Consider the following 22,744-nt stretch of genomic DNA (forward strand, 5'->3'; position numbering starts at 1 on the left):
TAGATGTATTTTTGATGTATTTGTGGGGAGGAAGGTGATTTCCACATCTTCCTCCTCCACCATCTTCAAGGTCCCCCCCAGTTCCTATACTTTTTATGGCCTAATTCCCTATTTTATAAGTTTGAGGCAATGGAACCAAATTGATGTACCTTATTTACCTCTAGAGTGATTTCAGTACTTATGGTCATGTAGATTATTTATATAGGTTCAATAAGAATCTGTCCTTTTTCTTACCAGAATATAATTAAATATTCACTATGCCAAAAATTCCATTTAATTAGGTGTGATAAGCCCTTTATTAAGGAACAAAGACTACATTTTACATGTGAGAATGACATCTATGAAGTCCTCCCAGGAGGGGATGGCTCTGGGAGCCATCTGGGATGGCTTTATGACTTATGAAATTCCAGCCTTACAGGTAGTAAAAATTTCATTTCCTGGCAGGCATATTAACAAATATGGGAATCTTAGAGAAAATAGTGCTAATAAGGATGGTAAAATTTCTTCTGACACAAAAGTTATTCCCAGCCCTAGGAGTTTTACAAGCCTCCAGACAGAAGTTCACTGTCAAGCCTCAATGTCATGTGGCTCTAATTCTGTTAGCCACTCAAAAAGGAAGTGTTTATATGTTACATCAACTCCTCTTGTTATGCCTGTGGAAATAAATTTTAGTCAAATAAAACAAAATATCAATTTAATAACACTGAGTCAGAAAACTGTTAATCTGCTTAGGTTTTCTCAAAGGCAAGAACTTGCCCACAGGAAAAGAAAAACTGCAGAAGCAAAACCTGACACTTTTTTCTGCTTCATTCATGACTGAGCACCACTGCGGGGTGGAGGTGGGGACATTCTACATCTGGAGATAATCCAAAAACAACAGGCTATCGTGACTGGCTCAGGACTCCAAAATAATAAACTCTCATTATTTCTCATAAATATGGACTCTGGCAGAAGCAATTTTTTCCTTGATTTTTACTATGCTAACAAGTGAAGATAAACTGTGAATATGATGGACATGTGAGAAAGCTGCTGATTTCTACCATGAATATTGTAGCCTTGGTCATCTTTTTTTCCCTTTAAATACTTGTTGTGATTTGTATTTGACAAACCAATCTTTCTTTCTGAACTTGGACTCCCTTTTACCTTTTGCAGTAAATTGTTTATTTGTCCAAATGTTTCTGTCTCTGAGTCTTTGACGGCATTTACTGTGTGCTGACACTAACACCATATGCTGGAGCTGAGGATTTGGAAATGAACTTGGAGGAAGACACCTGCCTGTAAATAAAGAACTTCCCCTCAGATATTTGGCGGGATGTTAACACCACCTTCATTTGCTCTGACACTCCATGCAAAAGGAACGGATCCTCAAAACAGTTACGCCTAAGAGGCCACCTGTCTCATCTGTGCCTCTCTTGCCCTACCGCACGCTTCAACCACTCTTGAATCCTCCCAGGTCTTGGAGCATGGCAGCCTCTTCCCACCCCAGGCCTCTTCTGTTTCTCCTGCCTCACATGTTTTTGCCAAGCTAGTACCTGTTCCTTCACAATTCAGCTGAAACATCATTTCCCAAGGAAGAGTTCCCTGACCACCTGTAGCCTTTTATAAACTCTCCTAACCCTCAGAATTGCCTTGTTGAACTTTTCACAGTTGTAATAAAATATTTATGCTATCCTTTGTTTAATGTCCATGTTCTTTGCCAGACCATGTACTTCATGAGGACAGGCACTGATTCTCTGTTTTCACTCACCTTTCTGCCCTCACCACCTCCCACGGTGCAAGGCAACTCTGCCATGCTCAGTAAGCATTGGTTGAATGAGTAAACCGAATGATAAGAGCAGCGTGAGGGCTTAGAACAATTGGACCAGGGAAGTTGTCAGGATGTTTGTTTTGCGATTTCATCTTACCTCCTGAGTTGGTTATTCACAAGGTGACAAGGACTATGGAAAGAGATGAAATTTCTAGAATTTCAGGTTCCAAACAAAATAGAAGAGTTTGGAGTTATGTACCATCTTGAGATCATTCATTTTTTCAGTCGTTCAATAACTACTAAGCATCTACTATGTGTCAAGCACTAGGGATGGACACAAAGGTGAATAAAACAGACACAGTCCTTGCCTTTACTGAGTTTATAGTCTAGTGAGGGAGGCAGACATTAATGACGTCCACACTAACACATGAGATGTAAAATTATAACCGAGTCACGTGCTAGGAGGAGAGGTACAAAGTACACTGACAGCCCCGATAGGGGTTTTCCCTCACTAGGGAGTCTGCCTTTTCCAAAGGTGCCTGCTGAGCTGCAGTCTGAAGGATGAGTAGGAGTGTTTAATTAAGAATATGCAGAGTATGACCTGCTGAATAAGGATGCACAAACCGTACACACAGGGTGGGCAGGTAGCTCCCTCACTGTCTGAGCTTCCACTTTGGGGAAATGAAAACCCCAGGGCAGTTTTGATTGAAGGCACAGTTTCAATACACTCACACAAAGAAAGTAAAGTGACAAGATTTATTACTTTCAGATTCCAGAAACAGAGGAGGGAGGTGTGCATTGAGCTGGGGGCGGGGGCAGTCCTCTGTCCTGGGTCAGGAGCCAGCAGGAGACAGAGAGTAAGCACCTTTTACTTATAAGGTGGTTGGGGAGCACCACTAACTTTTCCAGGGCTCAACTTTAAGTGCTTATTTTAAAAGGTGTCCTGGGAAATGCAAAGCAGGACCTTGTGGCTGGAATCCTAAACTCAGGTCCTTATCTAAATGTCCAGACTCTGGGTATGAGCGGAGTTATACTGTAAAATGCCTGGGCAGCAACTCAAAATAGCTGCCTCTTCACAGGAAATGATGCAAACATGAAGTTCATGCTGCTTGACGTGCCATGAATAAGTCCTTCGTCTCTGACCTCGGGTTCTTGTGTCTTCTGCCAGAATCCATGAGATTCTGTCTATCTCATTAACTTGCAAGTAGTATAAAATCTCAGGCCCTTCATAGTTATTGGCAGGCTAGTAGATGACATATACAAAAGCACTATGGTGGGAGAGAGTAGAGCAAATATAAGAAAGAAGGCATGAATGGATGAGTTATAGGGAGTGAAGGGGGCATGGTGTGAGATGAAGCTGAGAGGTGATGTGCCGTGGGACCCTTGGCCAATCCTGCTGGGGCAGGCCCAGGGGATGTCTTGGCTGTTATGACAATGCCACCTTCATGCAGGACATGTGGAACTAATAAACTGAGTTTGGGGGAGCACAGGACAAGGCTTGGGCTAATCTGTGCCTATGAAGTAATTTTTAACAAAGGAAGAGAGTGAACTTGGGTGTTTTCTTAACATCCTGCACCCTGTTATGAACATTTTTACGTGCCGACTACTTTGTAATACTTCTATTAGAGATGAAAGGAAGTCCACTTCCCAGTGCCCTAAACAAACAAGGGAAAGTTATCATGGACTATCATTGCTGCCAATCATCTAGGGTACAAAAGAAGGCTAGTTGCCTTGAGAGGGTGAAGCCATGACCCTTTAGTATTCGTGAGTATGACTCTGGACAAACTGCTTTCTGACGATTTCTCTTAATAAAGAGGTGTTTCAGTTTCTAGGGAGAGGAAGGAAGAGAAGGGGGACAGAGGGAGAGATCTCACCAAGAGAGTGCTGTGAAATCAGTGTGGCTAACATTGGATTATTACCTAATATGATTGTAAAAATAAAGGTATCTGTTCAGAAGCCCTCTGTCCCATTCTGGCAATTGGAGTTCTGAACTTTTCACTCCCGGCCTACTAATTAATTTATAGCCTGCAAAGAATGGAGTTGTCCAGGATCTTTGGCCAAAAAAAAGTATCCACAAACAGGGAACAAATCATGCAGAGCCTTGTTAAGAAGTTTTGCTCTTATCTGAAGAGTGATAAGAAATCACTGAGGGATCTAGAAAGGGGTGGCATCGCTACACTTAGGTTTCAACAGAGAGGAGCTGAGAGTGTGGAGATTATCTCCTGAGATTATCTGCTCCTGGGGGAAATCAAGAGTTCCCTGAATTTTTACTCCTTGGTACTTCGCTGCAGCCCCGGGCTTGCCAGATTCATACTCATTTTAATGGGCCTTTCAAAAAGGAAGCAAAGCGGCACCAGGTCTCAGAGCGTTCTCAGCAATTTCCCACTCCTCTCCAGCCTTTCTTTAAAAGGCTGTGCCTTTCTTCAGCACAGGCCAGCTGTGGGAAAGAGCTTGGCGAGGGGGAGTGGGTCAGGCAGGGTGCTGCTGGGCTCAGGGAGAGAATAAATAACAGCCTTTTTTTGGGGTTACTGCTGGTTACAGAACTCAATTGTGCCCAGTTTCAACCTGGCCAAGGGCCCGGACAGAGGGCTGGAGAGGCAAAAGTAGAGGCTGCCCGAAAAGCCCGGAAACTGCTGGGTTTTGGAGGAAACTGAGTGGGAGGCTGAGTTACTGGCCACAGGAGCCCCCAGATCATCCACCTGGTGGCTTTTCTGCCAGCAGGTGCCTCAGGAAGACCTGGCCCACGTTTTCAGAACTCTCCAGGGTTTCTCAATCCACCTCAGGCGGCCCGCAGTGCTTGGCCCCGCCACTTTCCAGCCTGCTAGTTCCTTCACTGACACGCAGCTCAGTTCCTGTACATGGCATGGTTTGGGGTGCGGGAGAGTGGAGTGGGACAGGTATAAGAGGAAGTTGGACACCCAGGGAAGCGTCCTGTCTAGGCAGCTGGGCACCAGGAGCCTGAGGGCAAAGGAAGAGGCCATGCCGTGCCCCCCTCTGCTGCAGCCAGGATGGGTCTGAGGGTGGCTCAGACAGGTCTCTGGGTTGGCCACAGAGCTGCTCCGCAGAGGGGCTGGCCTCCTACCTGCTGTGGGAGGGGTAGCAGAGTCGGTGGGGAGAGAGAAGAGGAGGCTGGTGTGAGGAGGCCCTTGATTCCTTTATGGTGGGGGGGTGCAGGGAGCAGGGGGAAGGGCAGGAGGTACTTGCAGGGGGTCTCACCCTGGATTTCCCTTCAGGTTTTGTGGTCCTGGTGTTGCCCAGAGCTGTAAGTAACCCCTTTTAAGTCATGGGTGGTGGGGGTGTGGTGAGGGCTGTGTGGAAGGGACCTTGCCGCTGAGGTAGCGCTTTTCCAGTTTCTTCTGTGATTCAAATGGTTCAGAAATATTAGCACTTGTTAAACCAAGGTGATGAGTATATAGGTGTTGATTATACTATTCTCTACTTTTCTGTATATTTAAAATTTTTGAAAATTAAGAACTTTCAAAGGCTCAGGTTCAATGAAGGCTTCAACTAATCGCTTACTGGGAACAACTAACAGGAGACCAGTAGCAGCATGGATGAGTGATGCCCAGTTATTCCTCCACAGTCAAGAGGGCAGAAAAGGCCTACTTTGCAGCAGGAAAAATTAGAATGAGCAGGGAAGAGGAACTTCCGGGTCCATTGGGATATTGTGCCCCAGCTCGGGGGATGGACTGAAGGGGCCTGGGGGATGCCATTCTGGGTGGGTTACAAGTTAGGGGCACTCCCACAGGAAGGCAGAGAAGAGATGGGCCAGAGCCTCCCAGATCAAGGACTCCACTGAAGGTCCTGCAAGACTCTCGCCTGAAGGCCAGGGTCTTCTGATATGGCTGTCGGGTCCCTCTTCTCCTTCAAAGTCGCTGCCTCCAGGAAGCCTTCTTTACTTGTACCAAGTCCCATTTCATCTTTATTCATCGGCACCCCCTCACCCCATACAGTGTTCTGTTCTTAGTCTGCAGTATGTTTATCTACTATATTTGATCTTTTCTAAGCATTTTCAAAATAGACCTTGTTTTCATCAGACAGAGAACTCCCCTGAGCCAGCCCTTTGCATTTAGAATTCTAACTTTGCTCACAATTCTGCCCATCAACCCCGCCCCCCAAAACCCCATTAGTGCTCAGCTCAGGGCTCAGCCAGAGGGTCCCTGGCTCAATCTTGGCCTTCTCCTCAGGTGCTGCATACAAGCTGATCTGCTACTACACCAGCTGGTCCCAGTACCGGGAGGGCGATGGGAGCTGCTTCCCAGACGCCATCGACCCCTTCCTCTGTACCCACATCTCTACAGCTTTGCCAGCATAAGCAACAGTGCGATCGACACCTGGGAGTGGAATGATGTGACGCTCTATGACACACTGAACACACTCAAGAACAGGTTGGGCCACTGGCTGGCCAGGGAAGGAGGGAGATGGAGGGTTAGCAGGGCTGGTCTCAGGCCAGTACTCCTGCTCGAGAGGGTGGGCGAGGTCCCCAGTACTCACCTCTGGGTGGAGAACTGGAGGGCCTTGGCGTAAGTGGGAAGAAGTGATGAGGGCAGGTGTCAGGGTGTAGAAGAAGACTGTAGAAGAAGGCACAGCTGAGCTCCCCTGGGAACGGGACCCCTCTCCGTCCTCTGAGGGTGCCTCTCCACGGAGAAAGTGCTCATGACTCTATTTTGCCATATTCCCCACTGGAGGGAACAAATATGGGCAACATACCTCAGAGTAACTGCCACAAATGCTTAGAAAGTCTTAGAATACTGAATCTCAGGGTTGGAAGGACCTCAGAGGCCTGATTCAGCCTCCCACCCAAAGCTAGAAGCCTGATACAGCCTCCCACCCAAAGCTAGAAGCCTGATACAGCCTCCTAAATGTGGGGCCACCCCATGTCACAACAACTTCACTCAACCCCTGCCCTCCTGCCTCCCTGTGCCCCACAGGAATCCCAGCCTGAAGACCCTTCTATTTGTTGGAGGATGGAACTTTGGTTCTCAAAGGTAGGATGACTCATCCCCCAGAGGTTGATGGAATAGGAGGAGGCATAGCTTTCTCCTCATCCACTGGATGGGGGTCACAGGGACCCCAGACTGGTCAGGCACAGGGGTCTGAATGGTTGTCAGGAGCCTGCCTCATGTGCAACCACGAAATCAGAGCGCAGAGAGGGAAAGGAACTTGTCAAGAGTCACACAGCAAGGTGGCAGCCAATGCTCTTTTTACTACTTCTCAGACATGAAAACAAAGAAATTTGGGGCGGCGAGGGATACTGTCCTAAGGGCTGGAAGGAGAGAGATGGAATGAATGGGAAATTTGGGAGTGGAGACCCTGTGAGGGCATCCTGGAGTGGGTAGAATTGGAGGAGGCTTTAAAAAGGGGGCAAAGATGGCCATAGCAGCTCTCATTTACTGAGCTGTTACTATGTGTCAGGCATCCTATCCAACCATTATCACATGTAATCCTCATAATAGCACTGTGAGATGTTATATTTATGCCCATTTTACAGATGAGAAAACTGAGGCTCAGGTTATAACCTGCTCAAAGTGGCTTGGCTAGTAGGTGATAGAGCCAGGGATATCTGGCTCCAAAGCACATGGTCTTTCTAAGATAATAGGAGGTGGGTCCTGTCCCAACCATGCCCTCCTAGAGCTGTGTGGGTTCAGACTCCCAGCTCCACATGCCCCAGAGACCCTTCCAGAGGGCTAAGGCACCCAGCGTATTGGTACTGAGCCCTCTACTGGGGTGATTTCGGTTCTAGATTTTCCAAAATAGCCTCCAACACCTGGAGTCGCAGAACCTTCATCAAGTCGGTGCCACCATTTCTGCGGACCCATGGCTTTGATGGACTGGACCTAGCCTGGCTCAACCCCGGGCGGAGAAACAAGCAGCATCTCACCACTCTGATCAAGGTGCTGATTGGGTCAGGGAAAAGGGCAGGGAGGTAGGGAGCATCAGGGAGTGGGGAGGGCAGAAGCTGTCTTCAGAGATATTCTCCTGAGGCAGGCAAAGGGGGACTGAGGCCTCTTTGCTGCAGGGTCCTGAGATCTGGACCAGGGATAAGACAAACAAGCCTGTGTCCTGAGATCTCACACATCAAGGAAGACATCTTTTGACAACAGTGGGAGGTAGGGTGGGGTTCTAAGAGGCAGAGGTCACTAAGCGGAGAACCCATTCCTCACTGCCTGTATTCATTCCCAAACCAACACTGCCCACTCCCCAGCATGCACTGCATCAGAGGTACTCAGTTACCCCAGGGACAGAGTGATCATTTAAACAAACTGTTCATGGTACAATATAAATCACTTTAATTTTGTGTTCTCCTTTATAAGCTTGAACAAAGCACAGACCAACAGGTAAATATCTTCCAGCATCATCTGTGGACCAAGTGGGATCACTCTCTATCCTCATGGTCCCTCCAGGACAGAGAATAATTGAGTGTTGATGAGTATGCACGGGGTGTAGGGATGAGATTGGTCCAAACAGTTTTTTAGGAAAAAGATGGGTGAGTCTGAGGATGAGACCACTTTATCGTTCCCACTGAGCTCCAGTCAGGTTGGAGGTTACAGCAGACAGCGAAGGCCAATGACATGCTCAGAGATCTTTCGCCTCAAGGCTTGCTGTCACTCACCTGCCTCTCTCCCAACCAGGAAATGGAGGCTGAGTTTGCAAGGGAAGCCCAGGCAGGAGCAGAGCAACTCCTGCTCAGCGCGGCAGTGTCTGCTGGGAAGATTGCCATTGACAGAGGCTATGACATCGCCCAGATATCCAGGTGAATCTCCTTCCTGATGCACTCTGCCCTAGCACTCCATGTACAATCAGAAGACTGGGCTTCTAGTCCCAGTTTCTCCAAAGATGTGTGACCTTGAGCAGGTCACTTCCCCTCTGTGTGCCTCAGCCTCCCCATCTGTCAAACGGGGCATAACAATCCCTATCCTTCCTTTCCATTTGGGGTATCGCGCTGCTCAGTTGAGAAAGTCGTTATGAATGTATGTATTTGTGGAAAAGGAAGCAGGGAAAGTTATACAAACCAGCCAGTCACTAGTCTCTGGAGGGGCAAGGCAGCAGTCATGATACCTTTCACACATGCGGGTGACCCCCCCCCTTTCCCGTCCACCCCGCCCCTCCTCCTCGCCCTGCCTCCTCACGTGTGAGAATGAGTGGTCCTCAGCCAAGCAGGCTGATCTCTCGGTGAGACAAAGGCATGGATCTTAGGAAACCCAAGAGTAAGAGACCAAGACTCTTCGCTCTGACTTTAGAATCTTCTTTAGGGTCTTAGGGAGTGTAGACTTGGTGCTTTAATTGATCACTTAGAGGGTGGGAATGAGGTGACTTTCAACCATTTGCCCCAAACACCTGAAGCTCATGTTCATGCAATCCACCTGCAGACCCTCCACCTTTGTGTGTGGAAACCTAACTTCCCACCAGCAGGAATCATAGGTTCAGGCCATCCTTTGGTCCCTCTCTCTCCCGACAAGGCTAGCTGTTGATGCCGCTTGTAATCTGCTTTCTCAAAGATGAATGTGGCTGGAGTGGAGGGGGTGACGTGTGTTGGAGGCCAGCTCCCAACTGTGTGCTGGGGGCGGATTGGAAGGACCCCATTCTTGCCTTGAATGCTCCTGTGGGACCCTGAGCCCACGTCCCAGTGTGGCACAAGGGAGGTGGTCCAGCAGCCTAGACAGCGGGTCACTGGGTTCTGCTGGGTTTGGGGTTAATGGCTTTTCTCATGGCTGCCTGTTTCTCCAGCTCACATCCTGCTAGGGTGGCGCGCTTTTTCAATTTTTCGCCTTGACCTGCATCCACTCTTCCACAGACACCTGCACTTCATCAGCCTTCTGACCTACGACTTTTATGGAGCGTAGCGCCAGACCATAGCACATCACAGCCCCCTATTCCGATGCCAGGAAGATACAAGTTCTGACAGATTCAGCAATGCTGTGAGTGTCCCAAAGGAGGGAGGGCTGAGAGGGGACCACAGACATGCCACTTGCCAGAGCTCAGACACCAACCTCTCCACTCCTCAGTAATCCTGCAAGGGAGGGGTTATAGGGCCCACCTCACAGATGAGGAAACTGAGGCCCAAAGTTTATGCGTTCTCCACAGCTCTGGGAACTGGGGAGGTGATGCGTCCATAAAGAGTCAGGACGTCTCCTGATGGGCCTGTAGGGTGGACCTAGTGAAGGCAGAGGGCAGACTGAAGAGAGCACAGAGAAGGCTGGGGGCTGAGAGGGCAAGAGTCTAGTCTAGACCTGCCATTGTTTGCTGTGTAACCTGGGCCAATCACCAGAGTTCTGCAACTATCGAACAGTAATAATCTCTTCCTATACCTAAGAGGATTTTTTTCAAGACTGAAATTACACAATGCTTTTCAGACTGACATTATAGGTTCCCAGAAGGAAGGGAATTCCAGACGCATCTAGACCTGGAACTCCACCTTTCAAGGCAGCAGTGGGAACTGCACAACCTTTCCCCTCCTAGACCACCAGCATCTAACTGCTCAAACTGTCCTGCCCTACCCACCCACAGGACTATGCTGTGAGCTATGTGTTGAGGCTGGGGGCCCAGGCCAATAAGCTGGTGATGGGTATCCCCACTTTTGGGAGGAGCTTCACCCTGGCCTCTTCCAAGACAGATGTGGGAGCCCCAACCTCAGGGCCAGGAATACCAGGCCGGTTCACCAAGGAGAAAGGGACCCTCGCCTACTATGAGGTATGAGCTGGGGAGAAGGTAAGATTTCCCGGGGCACCCGTAGCCCCCGGGGAAGGTGAGCCTCCCACCCCACCCACACTTTACTCCTTTGGAAATTTAAAAAAATGTTCCAGCAGACCTAGCACTCTGGAGAAGAGGGAGGAGGAGGCCAGGCACATCCTGTCTGCAACCCCTCTGGCCACCAAGTTTGGGCCTTCCTTCTAGCCCAGGAAAAAGCAATGGCCAAGAGGTAGGTTCTTTTGTTTCGGCCCATCCTCTGCTGCTCTGTGCTGCCTTGGGCCGGTCCTCAGTGTCAAAGCACTATTTCCCACATCCCTGTTTAAGATGCAGGAAGCTAATCAGAGCCCCCATAATGCCCTCAGGTTATAGCAGCTACAGAATCCTGGGATCTTTGCATCTGTTTTAAGCAAAGTTGTGCGAAGCCTGCAGTCTCTAGGGGAAGATGTAGCCTGCAGGAAGAAGCAAGGGGCTGAGAGATTTGGGCTGTGGCGTCCCCCGGTGACCCGCAAAGTCTCAGCACAGCTCCCCACACCACGCCTGCCCTGTTCTCTGTTCAGATCTGTGACTTTCTCCACGGAGCCACAGTCCATAGACTCCTTGGTCAGCAGGTCCCCTATGCCACTAAGGGCAACCAGTGGGTGGGGTATGACGACCAGGAGAGCATCAAAAACAAGGTACGTACCTAAGGCCACACCCCAAGTTGAAGAGGGGGAGGGAAGCCCCCTGCACTGAGGGTGGGGCTTGGCTACAGAGGTGTTTGGGGTCTCCGGTGTCTGCTTTTCTCTCCCATGGGGAGGTGTCCAGATAGCACGCCCCCCATAAGCACCCTGGCCCAGGGAACCCAGCCCTGCCTGCTCTGGGTCTCCAGAGCAGGTGCAGTACCTGAGGAACAGGCAGCTGGCTGGCGCCATGGTGTGGGCCCTGGACTTGGATGACTTTCAGGGCACCTTGTGCGGACAGAATCTGCACTTCCCTCTCACCAGTGCCATCAAGGATGCGCTTGCTGAGGTGTAGCCTTCGGTTCCTGGGCACACAGTGGGCCAGAGATCACTTGGCCCTGACTGGCTAGGAGCCTGATCACCTGCCCTGCTGGGTCCCCTGTTGAGCTTCAGTCTCCCTTCCTTGGGCCCATGCGGAGGGCCACAGCTCTGCCATCTGAGCTCAGCTCTGGTGGACAGGCAGGTACTCCAGGCCCCACACAAGGAGATTTCTTCAACTCCCTTACCCCCAGGCCTCTATGCCTAAGGACACCCTTTTGGCAAGCTGTACCACTGCAGAGTGAAATATCTTACAAGAAGCAGCAACCACGCTAATTATATCCTCTGCAAAGCCCAGCTTGAAACCTTTACTCAGGGACATAATCATGTCCCCACTCCACTTCCCTTTCCTGATTCTGCGGCTGCTCAGTAAAGCACTGGGGCCCGCCAGTTATTAGCGCCTGCTTCAGTCTATCTTTGCGGTCCCACTGGACCCCCAGGGCTCACCTCCCCCGTCTCTTCTGGATTCCTCTCTTTCAGGCTTGGTAGTCCTGAGCTGCAGAAAATGAGACCACCCTGTCCTCTGCCGGGCCCCAAGAAGTCCCCAAAAGAGGCAAGCATCGCCAGACCCATCAGTCATGGACTTAACCCAAGAGGGCTGATGGGCTTCCAGATCTTAAAGTCATTGTCGTCCAGACTTCTCGATACAGTTCCTTGTTGAAAGAAGTCTTTTCTGTTTCCAGGGCTAGCAGGCACTAGGAAGGAAACGCTTTAACACCAACCCTTCATCTCCTCTCACCTCGGGGAGGTATAGGAGCCAACACAGGCTCAGGTTAGAGAGAGCCCTGACCCTGGACTCTCAGGGCTAGAAGGAGACACCTATGTTATCTCACATACCCTCCCTCCGTCCCAGGCCTAGAGTCTCTACAGGTCTTGAGAGCTAGCCTTCCAACCTCCCCCCACACTCTCAGTGACCAGTTGCTCATTACCTTAGAGGAACCCTTTCCATTGCTGGACTGAAATCAGTCAGATGTCCTAGGGCTGTAACCCAGCCCTCTGTCTCTCCCGTCTTGGGACATAGCCCTCAGCCCATGCAGAGACCAAGACTCCTCAGCTCAGCCTGGGACATGAGGTGGGGGCCAGATGGGATGGGATGGGTCAAATGGGATGACCTCAGATCAGCCAGCCTTCCAGGCTTTATGAAGTAGAGATGTTCTCAGCGGTTTCTGTGAACTCTCAGAGCCCCAAACATGCCTTGTATCCAAAGAGAGTTCAGCTGCATGCTTCAAAACCAAAGAGAATTTATCTGTGGATTCCCTGATGTTTGGATTATCTGTGACTTGGCCTAGTGATTTGTGACACTGGTTTGAGGTGTGGGGAAGAAAATACCTATCGGCCTCCCTGAAATCTGAACCAGCTGGAGCGGGGCAGATGCAACCGATCCCAAGGTCACTGCCAAGCTAAAGGAAAAGAGAGTGAGAACTTGGCCAGAGCTTCAGGGGTACCTGGCATTTCACTGCTGGCCAGTGGGCCAAGCATTCCCTAATCCCTGCCCACTGCCTACTCTACCACACAGGGGTCTTTGAAAAGCCAGGGGCTGTGAGTCCTCCAGGGAAGTCAACCCCCACCCTACCCCCCCTGGCCACCCTTCCCCCATCCTGAGACAGTCTCTGGAGGGCTGACTCAGGGTCCTGCAGAGTTAGTCACATTCACTTATAGCTGCAGAGTCAGAGGCCAGGGATAGAGATCGGGTCTCCAGTCCTGGAGGACTGCCCAGCAGGACACTGAGTCACCCGGCAGAGGGCACGGGCACCCAAGCAGGGCAGGATCTGGAGGCTCCCCAGGCCCTCCACTGCCTCTCCCCAACAAGGACAGCCACTGGTGAGAGGTGGCCACACCTCACCAGTGTGAGGCCTCCACCCTCAGTGCATGCCACTGAGGGCCCTAAATAAATTACATGTGTATTGATTTTTAAATTAGGGGATATATCATACAAGCTAAAGAGTGCGTAAAATGTATTTGTTTAATTTAAAGAATTACTGTACAGTGAAAGCCTGTGTAACCACCACCCAGGACAGGAAATGAGACCTCATTAGTGCCCCTGAAACTCCACAGTCACATACCTCCCTGTCCCTCTGCCCAGAGGCAGGCACTGTCCTGACCTTGCCTGCCTTCTTTTGTGGTCTCACCCTCTAGAGACACCCCTTGAAGAAGAGAGCTGGTGCTCCCCGCGCTTGAATTGGATATGAAAGGTGTCTCATCGCTCTCTGTGCCTGGCTCCTTTGCTCCCCATTATGTCTGTCAGATCAACCATGTAGCTGAAGTTTGCTCATTTTATATTCCATATTTGGTTTAGAGGGGCACATACATGTCACAGTTATTTATGCATTCCCCTGTTGAGGGAGAGCTGTGTTCTCCAGATTTGGTGTTACAAACAATGCTGCTGTGAATGTTTGCATGCATGTCTCCTGGGCCACAGGTGTGAGAGTTTCTGGGGCTGTAACTGCTGGGTCATAGAATTTGCACATTTTCAATCTGACTAGATACTGTCTCACTTTTTCCAAAGAGATTGCTCCCATCTACACTCCCACCAGCAAAGAGAGTTCTTGTTACTTCCCCTCCTCCCTGACACGTGTTATTTTCAGGCTTATTAAATCATTCCCAATCTTACTGTTTTATTGGATGAATGACTCAATGACTAGGAATTTGGTTGTACCTGCCTCATTTCCCCGTGGCATGCAGATGTCCTGCTTCGAAGAATACAAGTCTCAGAGTGCTGTCCTCCTCCAAGGTCTCTTCCAGACCTGTCTTATGACTTGGTTTTACCCCCAAGGGCTAGGGGACTGTCATAGTGTTCTCTGTAACAGATGGGGAAACTGAGGTCCAGAGCAGGGATTGGAGAGGCTGGGTAACCAGGGGCCTTAGACTCCCTTCCTGGGGTCCCATTGCTAGAAGACCTTCCTCCAATCAGGCCCAACTTGGGCATCCCAATTCCCTCCCTCTCTAGGCCCTCAACCTCATACAGCACAAGTGAGAATTCCCAGGGAATGTGAGGACCAGGGGAGTGTGGGACCCCAGGGACAAAGCTGGGGGTGCTCCCAAGAGAAGGCTGTTTCCAGGCTGTCTGGAACCCCAGCACCCAAGCTGAGAAGCCCTGGGCACAAGTGGTCCCCCAGAGGCCAAACACACAGAGCCTGATCTGGGTTCATTCTCCAAATGGAAGCTCTCGTTCCCATTGCCCTGACCCCTGGCGCAGGCTCCCGGCCATGTCCCATCTCACCGATCTGTACCCTCCTCCCATCTGGGCACCAGAACCCTGCCTGCTGAGATCCAGTCGGGGTGATGGACGAGGTCGTGCACTCCTCAAGGGACCCTTGCAGTCCTCCGCCAGAGCTATTCCTGGCTTCAGCGCCTCCCCACGCACCCCCCCAGTCCCCCTGCCTGACCTGACCCCACAGCTGGGAATCATTTGCCTGGGGGTGGGGCAGCCCCCTGACTATATAAGCCTGGACCTGGGTGTCCCAGGCACCCTGGATGCACAGACCCTCCAGTGCTACTACCTGCGCCCTCCAGCCCGACCCTCCAGCAATCCTTGCAATGAGAGGAAAAGCCACCGGGGAAGCCCTTGCCTGTGGTCCGGAGGAGACTGCCTCTGAGTCTACAGATGTGCCCACCACAGAGCCCTCTGGAGAAGTGGCGGCACCGAAGTCTACCGGGGAAGAGCAGGCTCCCAAGCCACAGGAGCCTGCCCCTCAGGCACCTGCCCCCGCAGCCTCTAAACCCGCACCTCCAAGTGAAGGTGACAAGAGGCGGGACAGGTGGAGGAGGGAGGCAGCCTCGGCGGACAGGTGGAGGAGGGAGGCAGCCTCGGCGGAGAGTGGTGCGGGGAGAGCTTTTGGCTACGAACCTCTTTATCTCCCCCTGCTTCTCCCTCAGATGTCCCCAGTGCCCCGCTGCTGCTGGCTGTGGAGGACGTGAGTGACAGCTCGGTGACTGTGAGCTGGGAACCCCCGGAGAGGCTAGGGAAGCTGGGGCTCCAGGGCTATGTTCTGGAACTCCGCCGACAGGGAGGTGAGCTATGGGCTAAGCCCTGCATACACCCAGGGGAGGTGGGCTTAGAGGGCAGCAGGGACAAGCCCCCAGACTCTGCAGTTGGGTCAGTCCAAGGGGAGATACAGAAGGAGGGAGAGGAAGCAGTCCGCTCAAGCCACTCACACACAGCTTCTTGCTCCACCAACGCACCTCTGAAAGCAGGAGGATGTCCAAACGGCCTTAGGAGGCCCCCTGTCCTCCAGCTCCAGGAAGCCTCTGAGTAACAGAGATAAAAGGGTAGGTGACAGTGGGGCACTCCTCTGTGAGAAAGAAGGAGGTGCTAAGTCTCAGAGGACCCTGCTTGGGGAGGGCAAGCAGGAGGTGGAGAGCAAAAGAAGCTGAGGGGGAGGGTAAGTTGTAAGAGAGAGTGAGGAGAAATAGGGGACGGGCGGCTCTGGCCAAATTCCTCACGCCAGCATCCTGTTATCCACCTCCATGGCAGTCAAGTTCTTCATACGTGTGGCTGCCTTTGACCCTACCTTGCTGTGTGATTTGGCAAATGTGTCCAACCCTCTCTGGGCTCCGGGCAAACCCATCTCTGGCCACCACTCAAGGGTTCTAACATCAGGTGTCTTTGATGCCATTTGACAACAAGAAGTCAGGGAAGCAAAGGGAAAATAAGTCCCAGAAAGGGAGGTCAGCTTCCTCAGATCATCAGCGAGAAGGGAAGCCCCACTGAGAAGGGTGCCCACAGCCACGGAGCCAGGGCTTTGCACTCTCTTCATTTCTCTCAGCCTTGGAGTGGGTGCCTGTGAATTCCCGGCCCATGATGGTGACCCAGCAGACGGTGCGGAACCTGGCTCTAGGTGACAAGTTCTTCATACGTGTGGCTGCAGTGAGCTCTGCAGGGGCTGGCCCACCAGCTGTGCTGGACCAGCCCGTCCACATCCAAAGGATCATCGGTAAATCCTGCTCCCCAGCCCTTCCCAGGCACCTTATCTAATGGACGGAGAAACTGAGGCCAATGGGTAGAGCGAACAGGGCAGTCATTTCCCCCCATCCCACACTCACGTGCACAAGCCACCTGCTATCGCCATTCTGCCTTAAGAAAGTCCCAGGTTCCTCAGCGGCGAGGGGCCTCTAGAGGTCAAAGAGGCCACTTCCCTGAGTGGCCCAGCCCCCAAGCTTCCTGACCTCCAGAAGTGAGAGCTCAAGCTCCCCAGGTCACCTGCCTCAGAGTCCCAATGCTTAGAGTCATTTCGTTCTTCCTACCTAATCTTAATTCCTTCAGCGGCCACGGAAGTCCATTTTCTTCTCATTTCACATGGCCTGGGTTCCAGATAGGAGTCTTTGCTTGCCTCTTGCTGTCCCTAGTGGGAAGAAGATTAATGCCCTACGAAAGGTCCGCGAAGGTTTCTCCATCCCCAGAGGCCAGTGCTGCCCTGGGAACCTGGGAGGCCAGCTGCCGTCCCCTTGCTAAGATTTCTATTTGTAGGGTACATTAGCCTCAAGCCCTCCCAGGACCGATCAGGTTTCAGTCTGTTAATGGCAGTGAGTCATTTGGTCTGATCCAAGGTTTCTGGGGACAGCCCAGAGCCCCAGGGTGACAAGAGACATAGGCCAGCAGGTGGCCTGAGGCCTTTTTCCACCTTTCTCCTTGTTCCCCCCCTCCTCATCTTGACCCCATAATTCTGGACAAGGCCTCCAGACAGAGGGGGTTTCATGGCCACAGAAGGAGGTCAAGTTTGGATTCAAGGAAATACTTTTCAACTCTAAGGCCTGAGAGATGTGGGCACCAGGGGGTTGGGAGTGTAGAACTGTAGACTGTCACGGCTTGTCCATCCAAGCCAAGCAGGTCCAAAGGCACCCAGGACTCCCTTGAGGTCACCTAGCCTATTAGTGGCAGTCCCAGAACCTGACTCCCACACAGGCCAGTTCAGGTCTTACCAGGCAGCAGGGACTCTTTTTCTGGTGGTTTTCAAAACCAGAGGCCTTTCCCCTCCTTTGAGTCTTGGTGAGACATGGTGCCACCTGGCAACTTAATATGGACTCACCGATTCTAGCCTGGGAGTGCCAGGAAGCCCTCCTTGTTGGGGAGTGGGGTTGGTGGGCATCCTGGACCTTTCCTGAGGGCCCAGGGATCTCAGACTCTGAGAGCCTGCAGGGGCCAGGGTCCTCTACTTCAAGGCCTAACACTGGAGGAGTCCGCTAGACTCAGCGCCCTCTACTCCATTAAAATTCCTCTGGCAGGAGAGAAGGGGATTTCCTGGAGAGAAGAGGGGAGGAGGCTGTGAATAAACAGGGAGCAGCCAGCCAGGCCCCTCTCATGGGCAGGGCAGGGTGGGGACCCTGTCCAGAGTCCTCAGCTGCTCAGCTGTCCCTCCTCAGCCACCTGGAGCTGCCAAGCATTCCTGGCCCCCTGCAGCTGCCCCTGGAACATTCCACGCCTGAGACTCCCAGGGCCAAGTGCCTGCACAGCTAATCCTCAGAGACACCGTGTTCCTTCTGTCTCCTCCCTCTCTGCCCTGCATGCCACTGACCGACTGCTGCCACCTGTTTGCCACTGAGGAGCCTCAGCTACCACCACCCCTGCTCCCGCCCAGGGGGATAGTGGCAGGGGCTGTTGCAGCTTCCCTTGGAATGCCCGACCGTTTCAGTGGTTGCACCTGATGAGGTGATAGTCAGGAAGGTGGTTCTCTACCGTAGCATGGGGCTGAAGTAAAATGTCTGGAAGGACTCCCCCACCGCAGACTGAAAGGTAGTGGCAGGAGTAAGAGAGAAGGAAGGGGGTAGGTCTGCTCTGGCTTCATTTAAAAAGGGAAAGATCCCAATCCTCCCATATGGCTTGGAGACAGAGCAGTGGGCAAATGGGTCTCACAGGGGCTTCTCTGAAGGCCTGAGCTGTTCGAAGCAGAAGGGCAGAGGGACTGGGAAGACAGGGTTGCCACCCTTCCAGGCGCAGCACACGCTGCCCACCAGGGGGAGCCAGGGAGCCAGCTGGGGCCCATCTGGAGCCCAGGAATACCAGAGCAGCAGGGCAAATCCCAGCCTGGCAGGGTCAGGGCACCAAAGGAGTGCCCCGGATGCCTACCAGTTCACACCGTGGAGGTCCTGCCCTCCTGGAACCTCCTGGCTCTCAAGTCCCCAAGGGCCTCAGGGGATTTGGGTCCCTGGATCTGGGGAGTGAGCTTTGCCCTGTCCACAAGGAGGCAGCCTCAGAGCACACTCAGACCTCCTGCCCAGCCAGCAGCCTTCTCCAGTTGTCCCCCGCCCCTGCCACAGAAGCCTCCAATCAGCAGCCCCCTGCTGTGCTAAGCCTAGCCTCTCGCTTTAATGCAGAGGCCCCCAAGATCCGCGTTCCCCGCCACCTTCGTCAGACCTATGTCCGTCAGGTGGGAGAGATGATTAACCTGCAAATCCCCTTCCAGGTGAGTATGCCTCCTGCCCAGGATAAGAGCTTGGGTGAAATAAGGGCCCCCGTGTGAGGTGTATTAGAGGAGCCCAGGAAATGTCAGGATCCCCGTGGAGGTCTGCCTGAGACCCACCCACCAAGATGGCCTCATCCTCCCTCTGTTGTACACATGACCCTGTTGTGATTCTCCAGCCGGTGAACAGGACAGGTGGCCCCGGGGCTGGCTGGACATCCGGAGAATGAGGCTCTAGGCAGCACCTGTGGCTCTAGCCTCTGCTGCCCCTGCTCAGAAGGGCCAATGGGGACAGCTCCCCTGGCACAGGGATCCCTGGAGCTGAGTGGGTGTGGGGGTGCTGGTGCCTTCTGCGCTCACCTTGAGGGCTCCTCCCTCCCAGGGGAATCCCAAGCCTCAGGCCTCGTGGACCCACAACGGTCACGCCCTGGACAGCCAGCGGGTGAGTGTGCGTACCGGGGACCAGGACTCCATCCTCTTCATCCGCTCAGCCCAGCGCTCCGACTCAGGCTGCTATGAGCTCACAGTACAGCTGGAAGGCCTGGAGGCCAAGGCAGCCATCGACATCCTGGTGATCGGTATGGGGCGGGGGGAGGCAGGGCTGACTTGCTGGGGACCCAGAGACCTCACCTCCTGCCCCAGAACTGATGGCCAATGGGGTCAGGCCAAGAGAGAGTGATAAGAGCCAGATCTTGGGTGGGGGGATTTTGCAGCAAGCCCAGCCCTCCCCCTCACTCTCTCTCACACTCGGGTCCTACAGATAAACCTGGATCCCCCAGCAGCATCAGGCTACTGGATGTCTGGGGCTGCAACGCTGCCCTCAAGTGGACACCACCCCAGGACACAGGCAACACAGAGATCCTGGGCTACACGGTGCAGAAGGCAGACAAAAAGACAGGGGTGAGGCCCGCTGGAGCAGAGTAAGGGGAGGAGGAAGGTCTGACTGGGGTTGGGTTTGTGGGGAAAGAAGTGGCCTAGGTATCTGGGAAGGCCTGTCCACTAAGAGTCCACGGACTGAAGAGCTCTGGTCTGCCTACCACTAACCTGACTCCCTGTGTGGCGCTTGGCAAATCCCTTTCATCTCTGGGTTTCAGTTTCCTCCTGACGACTGCAAGGGTGGCTCTCGGAGGCCCTTCAAGCTCTAGAGCAGTGCTTCAGGAAATGTAATGTGCATATGAATTACCTGGGAATCTTGCTAAAATGCAGATCTTAATTCAGTGGGTCTGGGGTGGGGACTGAGATCCTGAACTTCTATGAAGTTCTCAGGTGATTCTTACTTTGCAGGACCTCGGGCCACACTTTGACCAGTAAAGTTCTAGAATTCTCTGAAGACCCCAGCAAGGTCACATTCTCCCAGGGGTTCCTTCTCCCAATTTAAAGTCCCTCAGACCCAAAGCTGGATGTTTCAGCCTCCCAGGGCTGGGGCGTGGAACAAGCCCCTCTGAGGAAGAGGCCACAGTGGGAGCAGGGAGGGGTAGGGCAGGGGGGAGGTGAGGATGACAGGCCCAGGGTCCTTGCAGCAATGGTTCACAGTGCTGGAGCGCTACCACCCGACCACCTGCACTATCTCAGACCTCATCGTGGGTAACTCTTACTCCTTCCGAGTCTTCTCGGAAAACCGGTGTGGACTCAGTGCCTCGGCGGCCGTCACCAAGGAGCTCGCCCACATCCAGAAGACAGGTGGGTCTGGGTCCAAGCCTGGAAACCAAGCTAGGCCTTGCCATGCTGACCCTTCTCCCTGTCTCTGACGTTTCCTTGGTGTGTCAGCACCCCTCCCTTTGTGCTTCTCATGGGTGCCCACTTGCCAGAGATTTTGCTGCCCTCTCCACACCCGCTCCACAGCTACCCCCCCCACACACATTCACACCCGCGTGACTGTAAAGAAATGGACATGGTTGATTGATTGAAACAAACACATCAGAGCAAACCCATGCAAATGAGAAGCACCCCTTGGGAGGCTGTGCACTTATTCTAAAGATGCTGTATGGCTGCCAACATCATAAGTCATTGGGTCTCCTGTGCAGTGTCCCAAGGGAGCTACTGTGAAGGGCAATGTGTACGGATAGGTAGACCGGTGAGTTTGCTAAAAGCAAACTCCCGACCCTAATATAACACCACATAGATGGACAAGAGAGATACGGGTATTTACTGTCTCTATACAGGCACATGGCCCTCTTGAGTCAAATGTGAAATTCCAAGCCCTTTCTCCCTGTCACCCTGTGTGCTCCAAGGCCCTCCCCCGTACAGTCTGTGCGGGCTGCAGAAAGCACACATTAGCCTGAACTGCACAGAATTAGGAAGAAATTTTCATTTAAAAGAAGAAAGCCAGTCAAGTCTCCAAAGACAAACAGAAATGAAATGTAGGATCCCTGGGCTTTTAGTCTCTACCCTCAGCCAAGATCATCTCATCTGTTTGGTTTTGCTGCCCACTCCCCTCTCTCCTCCCCTCTGTGACTCACCCAGCTGTCGTTTCGGCTTTCCTCTGCCTCTTTGAGACGTTCTGCCTCTAAGCTCCGGCATGTTGGCTGTGCCTGGCTTCCCAAAGACCCCAGGAGCCTAGGGTCCTGCCATGGGGTTCCAGAGGAGGAGGCAGGGATGAAATGGATTGTCTCCCGCCCTTAATTTTCCTCCAGACCACCAGCTCTCTGCTCAGAGAGCCATAGTCATCGTGTGACCTTCCATCGCTTAAGCCACAAACTCACTACGTGATATTGGGCAAGTCCCTCATCTATGAAGGGTCTAAGTTTTCCATCTGTCAACTGGGGATGACAAATTTATCCTTGCAAAGGAATGCTGTGTAGATTAAATGGCATACCGAAGTGTAAGCTGTAGTGATCTTAAGAAAATGGATGAGGTCAGTCTTAAGAGGTCTCCTCCTGTAACCTCAAATTCACCCTACTTTCTCCCTCCAAACCAGATATTGTTGCCAAACCTAAAAGTTTTGTTGAGCGAGACTTCTCAGAAGCCCCCTCGTTCACCCAGCCCCTGGCTGACCACACCTCCACCCCCGGCTACAGCACACAGCTCTTCTGCAGTGTCCGAGCGTCACCCAAGGTGAGGGGCAGGGCCCTGCTGTGGCCTGGGCAGGGGCACCGGGGTTGAAGAATCTTCCCAGGCATCTTTCCCTAAGCTGAGGACGGCCTTTGAGAGCCTCGTCCTGGCCCACAAACTTCCCAGCTCTCCTCTGACCTTGCTTCCCCAGCCCAGGATCATCTGGATGAAAAACAAGATGGACATCCAGGGTGATCCCAAATACCGCGCCCTCTCTGAGCAAGGTGTCTGCACCCTGGAGATCCGGAAACCCAGCCCCTTCGATTCCGGGGTCTACACCTGCAAGGCCATCAATGTGCTGGGGGAGGCGTCTGTGGACTGCCGGCTGGAGGTCAAAGGTGAGGACTTGAGAGGGGTCACTCCTTAGGAACCCTCCAATGGATGGGAGACCAGGAGAAGCCACCTCTTCTCCTGCTGGACTAGACGAGGCTGAGCACTGAAAATCAAGGCAAGACAGGGGTAGTGAAAATCGAGGTCAGGCTGTCAGAAGGACTTTCCAAGAGGGAGGATGGCTTCACGTGGGTAAAGGAGGCGGTAGAGCCTGCCTCGTGGACAGATGGATCACTGGGGTGAGGGCATGAGACTCACTCACCCCCCCTCACCCCCCACTCGGGTCCCCAGCAGACACCCACCCCCTCCCTGAGCTCTAACCTTCAGATCTCTCCCAGCCTCAGCCACACACTGAAGAGCCACTGGTGGAGGCTGTGACGAGCAGGAAGGTAAATGGCTGCATGTACTCCCTCCACTGCCTCTGGGGGTGGAGGCCAGGAGCAGGGGTGGGAGTGAGAAGGGAAGGGGGCAGCCAGCTCTGGGTACAAATC

The 22,744-nt window shown here is 52.6% G+C and overlaps 2 protein-coding genes across 2 annotated transcripts; both read left to right on the forward strand.

Moving 5' to 3' along the window:
* The first annotated feature begins 4,737 nt into the window (after positions 1-4,737).
* Positions 4,738-11,968, forward strand: CHI3L1 (chitinase 3 like 1). The gene is given in 12 exon segments (XM_024751045.1): positions 4,738-4,780; positions 4,981-5,009; position 5,701; positions 5,935-6,039; positions 6,042-6,135; positions 6,679-6,735; positions 7,491-7,641; positions 8,380-8,501; positions 9,543-9,666; positions 10,256-10,438; positions 10,996-11,112; positions 11,312-11,968. Coding segments are annotated over 12 exon segments (1,149 nt in total). The 5' UTR covers positions 4,738-4,755; the 3' UTR covers positions 11,453-11,968.
* Positions 11,969-14,948: 2,980 nt separating this feature from the next.
* On the forward strand, positions 14,949-22,608 carry MYBPH (myosin binding protein H). Its single transcript, XM_024751141.1, has 10 exons — positions 14,949-15,214; positions 15,352-15,486; positions 16,242-16,409; positions 18,787-18,875; positions 19,255-19,450; positions 19,633-19,772; positions 20,393-20,552; positions 21,790-21,926; positions 22,075-22,261; positions 22,592-22,608. Exons 1-10 carry the CDS (start codon positions 14,950-14,952, stop codon positions 22,606-22,608), a joined length of 1,494 nt encoding a protein of 497 aa, XP_024606909.1. The 5' UTR covers position 14,949.
* Positions 22,609-22,744: the final 136 nt, after the last annotated feature.

The sequence above is a fragment of the Neophocaena asiaeorientalis genome, unplaced genomic scaffold (assembly GCF_003031525.2).
Source record: "Neophocaena asiaeorientalis asiaeorientalis breed wild unplaced genomic scaffold, Neophocaena_asiaeorientalis_V1.1 scaffold67, whole genome shotgun sequence".
Lineage (NCBI taxonomy): Eukaryota > Metazoa > Chordata > Mammalia > Artiodactyla > Phocoenidae > Neophocaena > Neophocaena asiaeorientalis.